Source organism: Lathamus discolor, chromosome 2, assembly GCF_037157495.1.
Source record: "Lathamus discolor isolate bLatDis1 chromosome 2, bLatDis1.hap1, whole genome shotgun sequence".
In the NCBI taxonomy this organism is placed as follows: domain Eukaryota; kingdom Metazoa; phylum Chordata; class Aves; order Psittaciformes; family Psittacidae; genus Lathamus; species Lathamus discolor.
This window is the reverse complement of record NC_088885.1, coordinates 6348854-6365234: the sequence shown is the minus strand read 5'-3', so window position 1 is coordinate 6365234 and position 16381 is coordinate 6348854. Positions and strand designations below refer to the sequence as shown.

General features: G+C 42.5%; 1 protein-coding gene across 4 annotated transcripts in view; it reads right to left on the bottom strand.

Annotated features, from left to right (window-relative positions):
* Window positions 1-16155, bottom strand: part of TNS3 (tensin 3) — a 201500-nt gene extending 185345 nt beyond the window's left edge. For all 4 annotated transcript variants that reach the window (XM_065665617.1, XM_065665618.1, XM_065665619.1 and 1 more), the window contains exon 1: window positions 16009-16155. In XM_065665617.1, the coding sequence (XP_065521689.1) occupies window positions 16009-16110 (102 nt within the window). In that variant the 5' untranslated portion in view covers window positions 16111-16155. The remainder of the gene's footprint in view (window positions 1-16008) is intronic.
* Between the last annotated feature and the right edge of the window lie 226 nt (window positions 16156-16381).

The following is a 16381-nucleotide window of genomic DNA, read 5'->3' as shown; positions in this document are numbered from 1 at the left end:
ACCAAGCCTGCTTGCAGAGCTACCAATCAGTAATTTAATCAGTAAAACCTCTTGTTTGGCAAAATGGAATCCTTCACCAAATCTAATAGAGGTGCAATTAAAGAAGACACGTGGCTTTGGATGTGTTAAGTTTGTTCTCTAATTCCTGATGCCAAAAGACCCTGAGCAAATAGAAAACATCTGTTCCTCTGGCATCTTTAGATGTATAAGCCTTGTTTACTTATGTATGGCCGGGTGGACCAGCAATCCAAACCGTGTGTTTCAGGAGGGCAGCAGATATCAGCTTGCAGGCAGATCAGGAAGTCGGGAATAAGATATTCTTCCTGTAGTAACTCACAGAGTACGGTTACAACAACCGAAAAGGAAGGAAATTGTTAAATATTTTTCTTTCAGTAAAAACTCACGTCTGCTGGTGCGAGATGTAATTTGAAAGAAAAGAAACTCATAACCATTAGTTAGAAACAGAATAGATTTTGGTTTTCTTTCCTCAATACAAATTAAATTCTTAACACAGGAACAGCCGATCTTTGAGTAAATGGTCACAGTTCCAGTGAAGCTTTTCTCAGCATCTCCAGAATCAGCTTCAGAGAGGTACCTTCTAACTTCCCATAGCAACTCATCTGTGCATCACAACTAGCAATCCCATAGTAAACAATGTGTGCATTGCAGGGAGGAAGAGAAAAGCTGAATAGGAGGAAGCCAGTAGCAATGAGACTTGTTTTCCTTTGATTTTCTCTGATAAAACTGTCCTGGCCAGGTATTAGACCTAATTAAATCATACAGAAGACTTTTGTATTTCTTTCCTAATACAGTCTTCAGTGGCGCTATACCAGTGTAACCCTGATGTTCCCTTTTCTTGTTTTGGCAATTAGACTTAATGATGGTAGATTAATCCTGAGCTGAAGTGTTGGACAACACATTGTGGAACCCTTCTTAGGATTCATTTGCCTTCACCTGTTTGTCCAGAAGCCAGTCCTTCTCAGACTCTATTTACTCTGTTTTCACCTGGCCCTTTCTAGTACAACCAAAGAGATGGCCATTGAACTATCTCTTAACCCACCAACCCCCCGTTAGATCCATCTGGAATTGGAGGGGATAAGGAGAGCAAACAAATAAAACATGATTCCTGTATCACATAGTGAGAGGCCACAGCATTATGAGTGTCCTAAGTGCAAGTATGCATGGTAATTCCAAATGGCCCCATGTTTGGTTGTGGGGCTTCCCCCTCTGTCCTAGTGCTGGACCCATGCTGGTCAGAACTGCCAGCTGCTGCCACTGCCTCTTGTTTTCATAAGGAAACCCACACCTCCCTCCCAGCACTAGAAAGCTTTCACCACCAGCCATGCATGCTGCAAACAGATGCCACAGCTATTCAGGGATACCCAGATCAGCAGCAGTGGTAACAAATCAGAAGGGCAAGGACCAATTATAGAGAGGCCTTTCTTAATGAAAGGTCTGGGAATGATGTTCTGGCTCTAGCAACCCAAGCAGAGATTTGCAGGGGAGTCAGGATTTCCCTCCCTTCAACTTTGTACTTTCTTCTTTTAGACAGAGGATAAAAAACAAAATAATAATCATATCCTTGGAAAGTATTTTTGACCCTTTACAAACACCTGCCCCTTCAGATGGTTGTAAAACTGAACCTCAGAGCAGCTTCCAGTGTCTGAAGGGGGCTACAAGGATGCTGGACAGGGACTCTTCATCAGGGACTGTAGCGATAGGACAAGGGGTGATGGGCTCAAACTAAGACAGGGGAAGTTCAGGTTAGATCTAAGGCAGAAGTTCTTCCCTGTGCGGGTGCTGAGGCACTGGCACAGGGTACCCAGAGAAGCTGTGGCTGCCCCATCCCTGGCAGTGTTCAAGGCCAGGTTGGATGGGACTTGGAGCAACCTGGTCTAGTGTGAGGTGTCCCTGCCCATGGCAGGGGGTTGGAACTGGATGATCTTAAGGTCCTTTCCAACCCAAACCAGTCTGGGATTCTATGATCCTGTGTGTGTAATACACTGAGACAGAAAATGCCAAGGGCAAAAGCCAGAGCACTTGATTGCTGACACTAACTGTTCAGCTCCCCAGGACAGTGTTTCCAGAACATAGAACAAATGCAGCAAATAACATTAAACTGCTCCGTGGATTTTTTTTTTTTTCTCAAATGTGACAGGAAGTGAGACATTATGTTGCCTTTTGCACTGTTTTGCAATGGACAGTACCAGATAATCTCAAAAGTCTGAACTCTTCCTGCTTAACACTGCAGCTAAACCTGGTTAGCCTCATGCTGTCTGTAAGGAATGAAAATATGTCCCTGTGAGCTTACTTCTGGGTGCACTCTGCCAGCTATGTTTGGAAGCTATGATTTCTCCTATGTCCTGAGAGTTGTATGTATCCAATGCTGTAATTATCAACTCTTTCCTCCTCTTACACTTTAATCTGAGATCTTGGATGTCATCCTTTTGGCTCAGAAGATGCCTCTTCATAGCAAGGTTCCCATTTTTCCCACACTCTGAATGGTATTCAACTGTGAGAACCGAGCTCATACATATTCCACTGCTCACAATGTTATGTCCCAGCTTTTCATACAAGATTTAAAAGCAAAACAGAACAGGTTATAATCCCTTATGTAGATTTGTACCTTGTCCTAATGTCATTTGCTCCTCTGGCAGAGGTTTTTGCATGACACCTTTCCAGTCAATAAAAAGAGGTCAGTCAGTGCAAGTCAGAATGTGTGCCTCAAAATAGCCATAGTCCAGCAGCCCATGAGACTGTATTATAATCAGTACTTTGAGGTGTAATCAGTACTTCGAGGTGCTCTTCCAGTCACCATAATATCATGGCCAGTACACACAGTTACACTGGATACTGTATTGTTCCTCAAACCCCCAACTTCTGTGTGCCTCTGAGGTACAGCATGAGTTCAGCCAAAGGAAGAAAGCTCCTTCTTAGGCAAAAGAATGTAAGAACTCCTACCCCATGTAAGCAAAGACGATACCCAGAGACATTCCACTAGTGATTTAGACACTGCCAGATCTATTTGGTCTGGCCACTGCTAAAACTGGACATACTGCAAAAACTGAAGGAAGCACTCAGTGAGTCCAGGCCCCTCCATCAGCAATGAAGCCTTTTAGCAGGATTTTGGATGCATGGTTGGATGTTGGCATCACAGCTTCTGAAGCTGAATACCTGAAAAATCAGCTGAGAAGTCTCTCCAAAAGAGTAAGAAAGGCGGACAGATGTAGTATTAACTGATGCTGCAGGTATCATTTTCATCTTCAGGTCACACACGTACAAAACCTTTTTCTTACCTGATGGGTCCAGAAGATGGATAGATGGGTTTCAAAATTATTGTTATTATCAACAATGGCAACAACAATAGGAACAAGAACTCTCCACGTAAAAGGTACTTGGATTTCTAATCCATTGCATCCCCAATACCAACACGTACACTCGGACAGTCAGAATAGGGTTCTCCTATTTTTTCATTTAAGAATAAAATAGAAAATCCAACATTCTGATGGTGGAGGTTGATGCTGAGGTTTCTGATTTGTAAGTAAGTCTGGTATTCGCTATAGACATCTTAAACCATACTACTTAGCATATATTCTAGAAAACAAATAGCGAAGCTAAATCTAGGACACATGTAAAGAAGCATATGAGCTCCGTGCAAAGACCTTCCTTTACCACTGAGTGATACATCTCTTTTTTGCCACCTCCAAAACATACAATCATGACTGCAGTCAACCTCTGCCTTTTCTCATGCAAAAGACAGCACAGAAAAGCACCACAATATGGGGCTCACCCTGGTCCCTATAAGGATTCTATTATTCTTCAGTTGTCCTTCTCTATATTGACTCTCTGAACCATCACAGTGTTTCCATTTATTTAGAGTATCCAGGGGGAAAAAACCTGAGGACAAAAGCCAGTAACCCATCTTACTAACAAAGCAGTAACACTTCACTGGCCCTTCTTTCCTAAGTCGTTTGATTTTTATAGCCATTTTATAGCCATCAAGAACTTATATTCAGTGGAAGCACGATGAAGTAAATAGTCACTCTGTGTCTTGCTGAATGAACACACTGCAGCTCCTACACTCTGTTAGAACTGTTCTTATTTAGTCTACAAGAAAGAGCATACATGAAAAATAGCTTACAAAGAGCAGGCAAAAAGTCATGTGGAGGGCAAAAATGCACAGCCTTTAAAAACTATTAGAATTACTTATATATTAAATAGGGGAGGTTTGTATTTTCTTTTTAAAATGTAGCTTACAGCAAAGTTATCTCCCTTAAAATAAGAGAACAGTATTAATGTTTGGATCAAGGGCAGTTCAACTATAAATTGCCCTGCATTCCAGAATCCCATTATCCCCTCAGCTCAAAGGGGTGAAATGGGGGTGGGAAATCACTTGCGTAATAGGATTTCCGAATTTTACCTTATATAGCAAGGGCAGTCAGGTTTCTTACCATCTAGAAGACCATGATCCACAGCTCAGTGCCCAGCCTGCAAGTTTAGGGGGGTTTTAGATCTGCAAGAAGAATGCTTTCAACGCATCCTGATTTCCACAGAGTTTAAGGCCACGGTATAAAAGTAATGAGAAGTGTAAGTGTTCCAGTGACACCAGTAATATTTTTCAGCTTTCTATTTTTAGGATTTCTTGGCAAGGTTTCCTCTCTAACCCTGGCTCCCAGTTTCTGTCTAAGGGCCCAAGCTGCCAACAGGGGTTTAGAGGAGGAATGCCTTGTGGCAAGTTTTTCTGACTTATTACAGGAAGGGCAAAATGTGATTCTCCCCCCACCCTTAGCCAAAAATGGAGGTTCAAAGAATCTTCAGGAATCCAGCAGCCAGCAGTCCATTCATCTGTGTCAAATCCCTGTGAACTGATGCTTATTCAAGTCAGGATCCCAGCTTCATACCACAAACTCCCAACTCCAATCTTCCTTCTCAGTAAACATAGAGTGAAAATGCACTTTTCATATTCGCCCTCTCGGTGTTTGACAGGTATAAGCCAGCTTTTATTTTGCAATCACATCCAAGATACAGGAGTGATGAAGGCCATAATTCAGTTAAGATCTTTGGCTGCAAAAAATTATGGTGATGACTGATCAAAACACTGCAGATAACACTGAAATACAACCGGGGGAATATTAACAGGGATTCTGGCTAGTTATTGATTCCTCGCTTTTATTTGTCTGTGACAAGGTATAATACATACATTTCTTAATGAAAATTTCCACAGTATGTGGAAGCAACAGAGAGAAACTGAGTATTTAAAAGGAAATTATTAAATCCACAATGAATTTCAGAACAGCTCCCACTTTAAAGTATTCCATGTGCAATCCTGGAGCAATGTTAATCATTCTCATCCTGTTTTCTCATTCTTAGAGAGTTAAGGTTATATTTTTAAAATCCTTTGAGCCAGTTCTTTGCAGCTAAAGTAGTCTGAGTTGGAATGAAAAGGAGTTTAAAACAATTCAAATGCTGGCGAGTTCCACCTAATTCATTTTTCCATCTAATGCCCTCCAACACTGCTGAAACCTGTTCAGGTTTGCTGAGTTTTTGAATGACATTCCAATGCTGTTACACTGACAACTTCAATAGAGCTGCAAAGCTCAAGAAGAAGCAAGCATGGCTGGAATCTCAGTCAGAGCTGCCTAAGGCTCAGCTTCCACCCTTCCAGAAGAGCCTTTGCCTCTGAACATGGGGGCCATCCACAATGAAACCAAGCACTTGGTTCTGGTCAATTAGTTCTACATTTTAATGAATATCAATGGCCTTTCAGGAGGGATTGCAAGGCAGAAATAAGATGAATAAGGAAAACAGCTTTTTACCCTCAAAGCAGTGTTCATCCATTTCTCCTTTTATGAGTGTTTAGTGCAGTCATTGATCACAGCTGATACATTAAAAACATTCTCCTTTTTCTGTGAGGAAAACAGCCAAGTGCCATGGTTTGGGGACACAGAGGCTATCCCTTCACTCTTTTGAGAGTTCTGACAGTGTTCCTTTTGTCTAGACCCTCACATCTTAAAGCCTTCATGCTACATGGGTAAAGGCATTCCTAAACAGGAATTCTTTCCAAATGAAGGCTGAGGAAAGAAAAGCCATCCCCATGCTGTTTTGACATGGTTCCACAGTGAAGAACACTATAGCTTTTGCCTTCAGATCACTGGTTTTAAAACACCGGAATCCAAGAACCCTAAAATCCTTCAAGTTTTGTTCAGTTTGAGCCAACAGATTCTCTTATTTTCCCAGGTGGGGACACACTTGATGCACCTACAACTACCCAGATCTCAATGGGAAATAAGTTAGGACTGACCCATGGAAAAGTTATGGGTCAAATGTCTCATAACAGTTAACAGAAGACACTTTTGTGTCAGAGTAACTGCAAACCTCAGCATCCTTCTACTTAGGCAAGTTCCAACCACAGGACAAGAGACTGGCCACCAGACATCCCCTGATGGTCCACCATGACCCATCATGATTTCAGCTCTCCACAAGTTACCACTGCCACTGGTGACTTGGTGCTGGCAGAGCTGAGTGCAGAGTGTCCATCTGCATGTGAAGATAGTTCTTCTCACAGTGCCCATCAACAACACCCATGCACAAAGCAGCACTTCTCCTGCTCAAGCACAAAGGCAAGAAGGAACTGTTCCAAATACCTTAAAGACAGGCTAAAAATACAACCCTTAGTTTAGCCACCCACCAAAATTACAGCTGTGTGAAATCCAGGTCAGAATCCTCAGGTTGAACTCACTCATCTTCTGTCTGATGGATCTTTCTCTCTCACACATACATGAGTGCACACAAACCCACATGTAGTCCTGTTGCCACTGTGCACAGGCTTAAATGCGTCTACTGCATTCAAGACCACAACACCATCAGCCTATCACTGAAACCCCATGAGCTGCCACTGCAATAAATCTAGAGAGCCTTCGTAAATCCTATGGAGAGCCTTCAAGGACAAAGACCCAAATGGTTTTAATTTCCCTCTAAGTGATAGCCATAGTTAATACCAGATTTGGCAGGAAGCAGGCATTCCATGCCCATTGGGCTTATACGGACATGAAAAAGAGTTTATGTTTGACATTTGCTTTAAAAACATAATGAAAACCTTTTGCTCTTTCAAGTCCCAAACTTGCATTAGTTTCTGAGAGTCTATTACTTTGAAAAAAAAGCATTTGTTGGCTCTGATTGCTTGGATAGCCAACAAAAAAGCGTTAGGAATAGGCTCTTTTTTAGCGCTCTGTAGCTGGATGACAGAGATCAAGGAGCAACAGAAACAAGATGCTGAACAGCACATTCCCTCTCTGTCCCCCTTACAACTGCTTTTGATAAATAAAAAGTGGCTTACGACATCAAGCTCTGATTCATCACTGGCAGCTCTCCACCAGCTAACAGAAAGAAAACGACATGTAGTATTTCCACATACTGTCCCAACTCTCTTCATGTGTTTTGTCCCTTAATATCACACACAGCATTTGCCTGATGCCCTGGTGGCACAGCCGAACCATACGGGAAACACGGATAACAGTGGCGATCGAAAAGCAACTTTCCATCAGCTGTGCTCCAGATTCCTGCCAGATATGGAACGGAGGGCTAATGCTTCCAGTGTTACATGCACTGGGGTAGGACAGGGCTGGGAAGGTTTACAGAATCACGGAATGGTTTGGATTGGAAGGGACCTTCAAAGCTCATCCAGTCCAAGCCCCCAGCAATGAGCAGGGACATCTTCAACCAGATCAGGTTGCCCAGAACCACATCCAGCCTGGCCTAGAATGTCTCCAGTGATGTTGCATCCATCACTTCTCTGGGCAACCTGTGCCAGGGTTTTACCACCCCCATCATTCAGAATTTCTTCCTCGCATCCAGCCTGAATCTCCCTCTTTTAGTTTCAAACCATCACCCCTCGTCCTGTTGCAACAGGGCTAAGAAGCCTCCCATCTTTCTTATAGGCCTCTTTTAAGAACTAACAAGCTGCAACAAAGTCTCACTGGAATCTTCTCTTCTCCAGGCTGAACAACCCATTTGGGGATGAGAGTCCTCTCAGGGCAGAAAGTAAGAAAGGGGCAAGGCCAGGTAGCTCTGAGAGCTTGAAGCAGCAGTTCATAGAGCTCTTGCAAGTCCCACAGTCAAAAAATAACCAATCTTGTCCTTCCATCCTGAAATCTACATGGGAACCAAAAAGATCAGTCTTACTCTTATGTGTCACAGCTCCTGACTTCACACTATGTGTAAGGCAGCAAATATAAAAGCATAATTCAAATATTAAAAATTGTGACTTAAGGAACAGTTCTGTGCTGTGTCCTAGATCCATCATGATCACGACTTACTGTTTTATGTTGCATTACTACAACAACTTCACTTTACCCTATCACCCTAAAGACTTCCTCCTTTAGCTTTATGCATGTTATAAAATGAAACAGGCCACGAGTGAATGAGAGCACCTATTCACTTCAGTTAGCTCTGCCATCCTTTAGCTTTTTCTGCCCTGCTATAGAAGAACAGCTCCGATAAACAACAGTGGTTTGAGAGTTGACTCTCTAAAACGTTTCACATCTCTGTTATTTATGACAGCTGAAACAGGTATTTATGCACTTAACCCAAAAGGGGCGATCCACAAGGCAGTGGTATTTGGCTTTAACTGCAAAGACCTTATAAGAATAAAACACATAGCCAGGAACCATTACTACAGAAAGCAGTACTGACTGATGGCTAACGCACAGATAAACTGAAGTGAAAAGATCTATTACAGGCTGCCCTACCAAGTTTTTTTGTTAAATGTCTTCATCATTCCATTAATTTCATTAGCGTCAAGATGGAAAAGTGCTGCATTATGAGAGACACAATGGAAAATCTGCAAAACGATGACTTTAAAATTTCCATACAAGTAACATGCAAGGTTGTCGCTTGTTTCACTTGAAAAACAACCTCTAGGACTTCACGTACAAGTTTTACCTTGGGTATGCTACTCATTTTGAAGGTAGAGGTGTTCTCAATGATCATCTGAACAGATTTCAAACAGAGCTTTTAATTAAAATAACTGTTCAGACATAAAGCACCAAGATATACATGTTCATTTCAGGTTATTCTCCTCCCTGCTGTCCTCCTATGGCAATAAAATTCGCCCTTTGCCTTCTAGGTGAAATTTCCTTTCCCATTCAATCTTACAACTAGCAGGTCATTGAATGAGAAAACAGTTTCATAAACACACCTCACAGTAATTCTCCAAGAAAAATGAGCTACCAGTTAAGCAGAATAGTAATTTCTGACCCAGAAAGTGGTGAGTCAGTAGGGCAGAGACTGCACAGAATGCTAGACAGCAAATGCAAGAAATCCTGGATGGGTTTAATGCTTTTTCTAAAGACAAAACACATTATACAAGACCTAAATGGGTGCACTGTCAAACAGCATCTTGTAAATGCCTTCGGCAGTCACAAAGCAGCGTCATACTCCTCTTCCCATCTTGCAAGGAATTGGAGAGGGCATAAACTATGACAAGAATAACCTCAGCCCTCACACACACTGAGAGGCACCTAGTGCACACTCAGCATCGGGCACAGGCTTACTTTTTACATTCCCATTGCATGCACTTGAGTTGGCATGGCACAACCACGTCTAGCTGGAAAATCTAGTCCCATTTACTTTGGCTCTTTATGTATTAAAACCAGAGGAGGCTGGAAGGAGGGAAGAAAGAAAACTGCTGTTTTCTCTTCACCTGTTTTCAAGAGAAGGCCACTTCGCATCTGAGGGGGGGTTCGCATGGGGAAGGGAAAGGCTTTTCCCAGAAGTGATCAATTCTAGAAAGTGGAAGGTCACATAAAATGAAGTCACAACATGAAGGTAGCTGCAACATCCAGCCACTGGACCCAGTGGTATCGTGTACCATGTACCGCAGCCTCTTTTCTACTGGCCAAACCTAAATAGTGGGAGTTCACCTAACTAAAGCAGGAGTACAGCATATGAGCTTACAGAGTTTCTTGCAAGCTGTTTAGCTGGCTTCTAACTTAGATCTCCTTTTCCTCCCTTGGTCCCTCTCGCATATGTCTTCCCAACCCAGCCCATACATAAGGTGGCTAACATGAAGAATACTGTTAACTACCACCCATGCTAAAGATTAAAAAGCCCCCCAAAATCTGAGTAGAATTTCCTGTAGGGTATTTGTACTTGAACTGCCAGGACCCTAGACCCTTTATAAGTTATTTTCAGGGTAAGAGGTATCTTCACTCACCAGGAGTTTTTAAGCAGTCATCAGCTTTGTATGAGACTTAATCAGGATTCTTAGATGTTACTAATGTGGGTTAGTCGCACGAGTAGTCTCTTATAATGCTGTAAGTGATTCATGAGGATCTGGGTACAGCACTGAAAGTGTTATGGCTGTAAGAGCCATAGAATCAGACCCCACCTCAGTAACTGCAGCTATGTAAACCAGGGCCTATATTATAACATAACAACTAAGTATGTTAAAGTATAAAATATCAGGGTTAAACAAGTGAAAATCTATACCAGGATACATCACAGAGTTTCATACCCAAGCATCCCGTGATCCATACTAGGGCAAAAAGGAGGGCAGTGGGCAAGAAAGCTGGTTTTGTAAGGGTACCTGAAAGGATGCAACAAAGCAAAAGGAAATATCAAGTAGTTATCTCTTCAGAGGAAAACAGAAGAGAGCATAATGCTAAGTGTTGTTATATTTGGGGAGGAGAGGGAAATTCATCATGACCAGCACCATATGTGAATCACCAGGGGATGAAACATTCCTGAGCTTTAATTCAGTAAAATATCTTAAGTCACCCTTAAAATTCATTTTCAATTTCTAGAGAGTCAAGACCACATGAACCTTTAAGTATTTTATTGTATAGGAACAGGCTTAAGAAACTGCTTATGTTCAAGCGCTTTGCTGAATAAAGAACCCTGCTGATGGAGCTTAGTACATATTCAACCATGGCGTGATTCCTCAACCTCTAACAGAAGTAAAGCAGAGTGGAGGGGGAAGAGAAATGCTGCTAGCATTTTACTTTCTTATGAGGGAGGCTGGGATTGCTGAGGTATCAGCACCAGTGCTGCTTGAGTATGTGTTACAACCTGCAGGAGCTCTCTCTGCTGTTGGAAAGCCATGGGACCTGCATCAAGCCCCAGGGTCAGAAGGAAGGACAAGCTAGAATGAAGGAGATGTAGGAAAGGGAGTATGAGTCTCATTCCACATATCATAAAAGAACTCACATGTTTTGAATAACAATTTTGACAATTTAATTGTTGGTTTGGATGATTAAACAATGTGTATCAGGGATGGAATTGTGATCTGAACCATCTGTGCAAAGAAATGGCTTTATGGAATGGTGGGGTGACTGAAACTATTCAACCTCCTTGCTTGTAACCAGCTAGATTTGAAGCATGTTGTACCTACTTATAGACAACACATTCATTTCTGCCTCAGCGTTATCCGAGATGGCTACTTTATCAGTTTTCTGGACAACCAAAGACCTTCCAAGATCCAAGAAACTTCCCTATTTAGATTAAAAACCAGAACCAACAGCGATTTTTCCTTTATAATGATACAATTTACCATTCATAGTCAGTAGGAAGAAACAATTCTGAAATTACAAAGCAAAAGCAATGCTCAAAGTAACCCACAAACTATAAAAAAGAAAAAAAGAAGATGTTTTCTATTTTAAGTTTCATGGGAAAGTTGTTCATCTTTCCGGACACCACTTGAGGGCTGTAACTGAGCCATTTGGGAGCCTTTCACATTCCTCCTATACCCTTAATATTCTTCTGGAAGGAAAAAAGAGTTTTAAATCCTTCCTTGCTTCTGAGTTCCTCTCAGGAATTATTTTTGTTATAACTTGAAGCTGCCTTTATCTTTCAGAGAAGAAAAACTATCTTTACTTCCCTCTTGTTGAAAATCACTTTAATCCAGCCTGTTTTCCACAGGACATATCACAGCTGTCAGACAGAAGGCAGGATACCGAGGTGAAAATGCGATTCTTTCCAGTAACAGCCATTATGTCCCAGTGTGCTTCACCTGTCTGAGACCCCTTGGAAACCTAACTGACGCAGTAGCTACAACTGCTTGAGGTTTTTGAAAGGCTTTTTCCTTTCCTTGGTTATTAAAAACATGACAACTTGCATTGAAGGAACCAGGTATGGTACTGAAGACCTTAGAAAGAACTCCAGTTGCATACTGTGCAGTCTCTAGTAAGCTGGCTTCCCCAAGATTCTCATGTACTAAATAACCTTAGCAACAGGGCTATCATTACATGAATTAACCGGACTGGTTAAGTAATAGTAATGCAGTGGGAACAAGATGCATAGTCAAAGGGATTTCCCATCTTTATACAATAATAAACATAATGCAGCTTTCACCCAGAATGTATTTGTTAGACGAAAGGACACATTTGTTAACAAAAGGGTGACTGGCCTACAGGATTCATAGAATCATATAGAATCACTGAATGGTTTGGGTTGGAAAGGACCTTAAAATCATCCAGTTCCAACCCCGTGCTGTGGGCAGGGACGCCTCACACTAGACCATGTTGCCCAAGGCTCTGTCCATCCTGGCCTTGAACGCTGCCAGGGATGGAGCATTCTTGCACACAGTTTGACTATCAGTGCCCCAAGCTGGGTCTTCTATGGTTGCCATCACCTTGGCCTGCACTGGTAAAAAGATATAAATTATTAAAGATTCTTGTTGTTTTATTCTGACTTCTATGTTTTATAACACAATACAAGGAAATGATGCTAAAGACTTCTGAACCTGTGGGCATTTTGGGCCAGTGCTGCTATTTGCTTAGTAATCAATCCAAACCCCCTTTAAAATCTTTCTTCCTGGAAGAAATATTTTGCTTCCAATTGTTTCCATCTGTACAAATAAATCATCAGTAGCAGAAGCCAGAATATTCCTGCAGGGACATTATGGACTGAGTGATACTGGTGATTACCCTCTGATGTAGCATAGCATCCTCACGTTTGCACACTCACCCAGTCAGAGATACCAAGATATAACATAGAAGCCTACTGTATGGAGAAGAAAGTACAGAGATCCATTGGACTGTTCCTTTTCCTTGCTTTGCACAAGTGATAACTCATTACTCCAAAAGTAATATGTTTCAGTGGAAAAGCATTTCAATGAGGCTCAGACCTGAAGTCTGTTATGCATTCACTGAGCAAGTCTGAAAAAGTTACTTGATTTACTTTACTTTGTGCTTCAGTTTCCACTCTTGGTTCTTGCTGATGTAAGACAGCAGGACTGGTACAAACTTTTTCCCTTTTCCCTTACAATATTATACACAAAGAAAAAGGAAATTTAAAGAAGTGGGTAAAAAGTAAAGATTCAGACAATGAGTTTTCAGGTAACGCTGGGATCTGCTCAGGAAGGTTCACCTACAGCATCTGAGCCAGAGCTGGTGCTTGCATTCAGTCCTGACTCCAGTCTGTGCTGAACAGGGAATTCAGTAGTCACTACCACAGCAGCCCCTCGCAGAAAGCTGATAAATCACCCAAGGATGAGGCCTAACCAAGAAACATGATGTCAATTATGTGCCAATTTTAAGTTAGCCTAATTCCATTGATTGAAAGAGGAAAATACTTGCCTAGTGTAACCCTACTAGAAAAATATACCCCTCCCTTGAAAATGCAAAACAAACAAATCCCCTCGGTCTTTAAAACACCTTCCTGGGGTCAAATTTATGCTATTTTACCCTCAACTTTATATTAAGACCTTTTGCCATATTCTGAGGCAGAATGTCTAATATTACAACTGTTTCAAGCCCCCAGTGGTAGCAATTCAGATGGCGTATTGTATAATTATGTATCGTCCTGTTGGAGGAGAAAGATCAATAGAAATTCAACAATAGAGAAAGCTCATATTTTAAGCTGTTCCCAGTTGCCTCCTTGTTCATGTTCCAGATGTAAAATAAAGGCACTGATGTTAATACATCCTGCCCACATGTTTTCTGTTCCCTAATAGCAGCATAAATTGGAGCCTATGCCAGCTTTTGTAGACTACTCCATCATTTGAACTCATTTTATAACCAATATTTTGAGAATTACTGGCCCAGCTTCCCCCATCACTCATACTAATTTAAAACTGATTAAATGCAATTGGTTTCAGAGAAGAAACTCTTGATTTATACTAATATATAATAATAGAAGAACGCAAACCATCCATTTCATGGAAGTTGGTATGAGGGTGGTGAAGCTCTGCTTAGCCACAGCAGCCCCTGCTAAATCGATATGGACTGCTGCTAAGGAAACCACCAGACTTCTTTATCTTGTTGCTTGGTATTAGCATCTCCCCTTTTAAGTGCCGCAGAGAGAGGAGGTTAACATTAGTTTGTTCTCTTGGCCCTGGGTTTAAAGCTCAGGTTTTCTTGACCCTTCAGGATATCTTAACAAGGAAAGGAAGAATCCTGAAGAAACATCGTTGTAAAATCTAGCTTAAAAGGAGTTACTTCTAAGCAATATTAGTAACATCAGTTAGCTGGAGAGCCCTCTGAGTAGCAGACTCTCAATCAGCAGCCCCAAAGAACAGCAGGAACCAAAGTGAGGTGGGGCAAAGCTGCCATGGGGAACAGGTAACACAGCAGTGGGATGCTGTTTTGGAGCAATAGGGTTACCCTAAGTCCTTGTAATATAACAACTAACATGAAAAAGAGAACAAGCATGGCTCTTGAAATATGTTCTTAATGTGTTTCAAGAGCATTCAGTAAAATTGGGGTTACCAGGTGCCAACTGAGTTGGTGTGCAATAACCAGTTAGCAACCTTCCCTCTAGTAAAACAGGCACCATTAACAGTCTAACATCAGACTCCTGATCCTTGATCTAAGAGTTAGTAGAAAATTCATACTTATCAATCTGGGTAGGGGGCGTGGGGGGGAAGGAGTCTGCTACAGTAATTTTTCTTTCCAATGTAACATTACAATTTTCAGGTTTAATACGGTGCATAAGGTTACAGGCTAATATTTCTTTGGCAAGAGATCACTGGAGATCACTGTATATGCTTTCAAATGGAATAAAGCTCCTTCTTTTAATTCTGAGAGAAGGCAAAATATTTCAGCCCTTTAAATGAGCCACTTGTCTACAACTGAACGCCGGCCATCTTACACCTCAGAAGAGAGCAATTCTGGCACCAACACATACACTCTGCTATTTCTTTGGCAGCTTTGTGGGTTGAAATGTTAGACACAAGAGTGATGGAGATCGTCCCAAAGACAGAGTACCGATGAGATGCTCAAGGGTAGCTTGAAACCAGTACAGATTATTTAGTGCGTGTTTACCACTTGTGCGGTATATTCTGTATGAATTTCTGGGAAACTAATCCTAAAAGGTTTCATCAGAACTGGTATGTTTTCAGAAGGGATTTGAAATGAAAGCGGTTCCTCAGTTAAGCATGCAAAAGGAGAGGGAGACTGCTAGAGTGTGCTGAACCCGAGTCAGCAAAAACATTTACACATATGCTTAAAATGAATTTAATCCAGTGTTGAACCAAACTTTCAGAGGTAACCCAGGAGGAAGTGCATGAAACTTCAAAGGTCCAGAGGTTTGCTTAGCAAACCAGAAACAGAGATGCTTGAATGAGCCTCTGGAATGAGTTACATGGAGCTGAGAGACTCTGACAATGCTCTGGAAAGGTTTCTGGTACCTCCTGTTTGCAGCTTTGCCGAGAGGCTGCTATTTTGGCAATTCCCCTGGTTTTGTCCACAGCCATAAACTCAAAGACAGACCAAATCACTGAGACCAAATGGGTTTAAAACCATAAGCTGATCAAAACCTTTCATACCCGCCCACGGTCATGAACTCGAAGGGAACCCATCACTGGGACCAGATGGGTCTAAAAACGTAAGTTGATCCAAAACTTTCCTACCCGTGACAAGTTAACATGCGTACTTCAGGATTATCAACCCATCCCTATTTTTGGCCACTCCATTTCCATAACTACCCCCAAAACAAGCCTATTCGGAGGTAGCCGACACCCGCCCCGCCTCCCCTCTCCGCGCCGGGGCCGGGGCAGCGCATCCCGCGTACCTGAATCATGGTCTCGGCTCCTCCTTGCGCCGAGCGGCGGCGGGGCCGGGGCCGGCACCGGGTCTCGGTGCCGCGGCTCGCCAGGCTCGCCCGGCCGCCCATGGGCTCCCCGGGGCTCACCCGCCGCCAGCGCTCATGAGCCCCCCCCGGCTGCCACCCGCGCTCCCGTTCTCCCAGCTCCTTCCCGCTCCGCTTTCGCCTTTTGTTACCGTGCTCCCGAGCTGACCACACCGTGCCCCCTCCGGAGCCCGGACGACAAATCAGAGAGCCGGTGCCGAAAGCTCTGTGCTCCAGCTGGGAAAATACAGCCTTCCCTTATCCTGGTGGGAGGGTTTTTGGATCACTGAGCCGTGCGGATACAGTAACGGCGAAA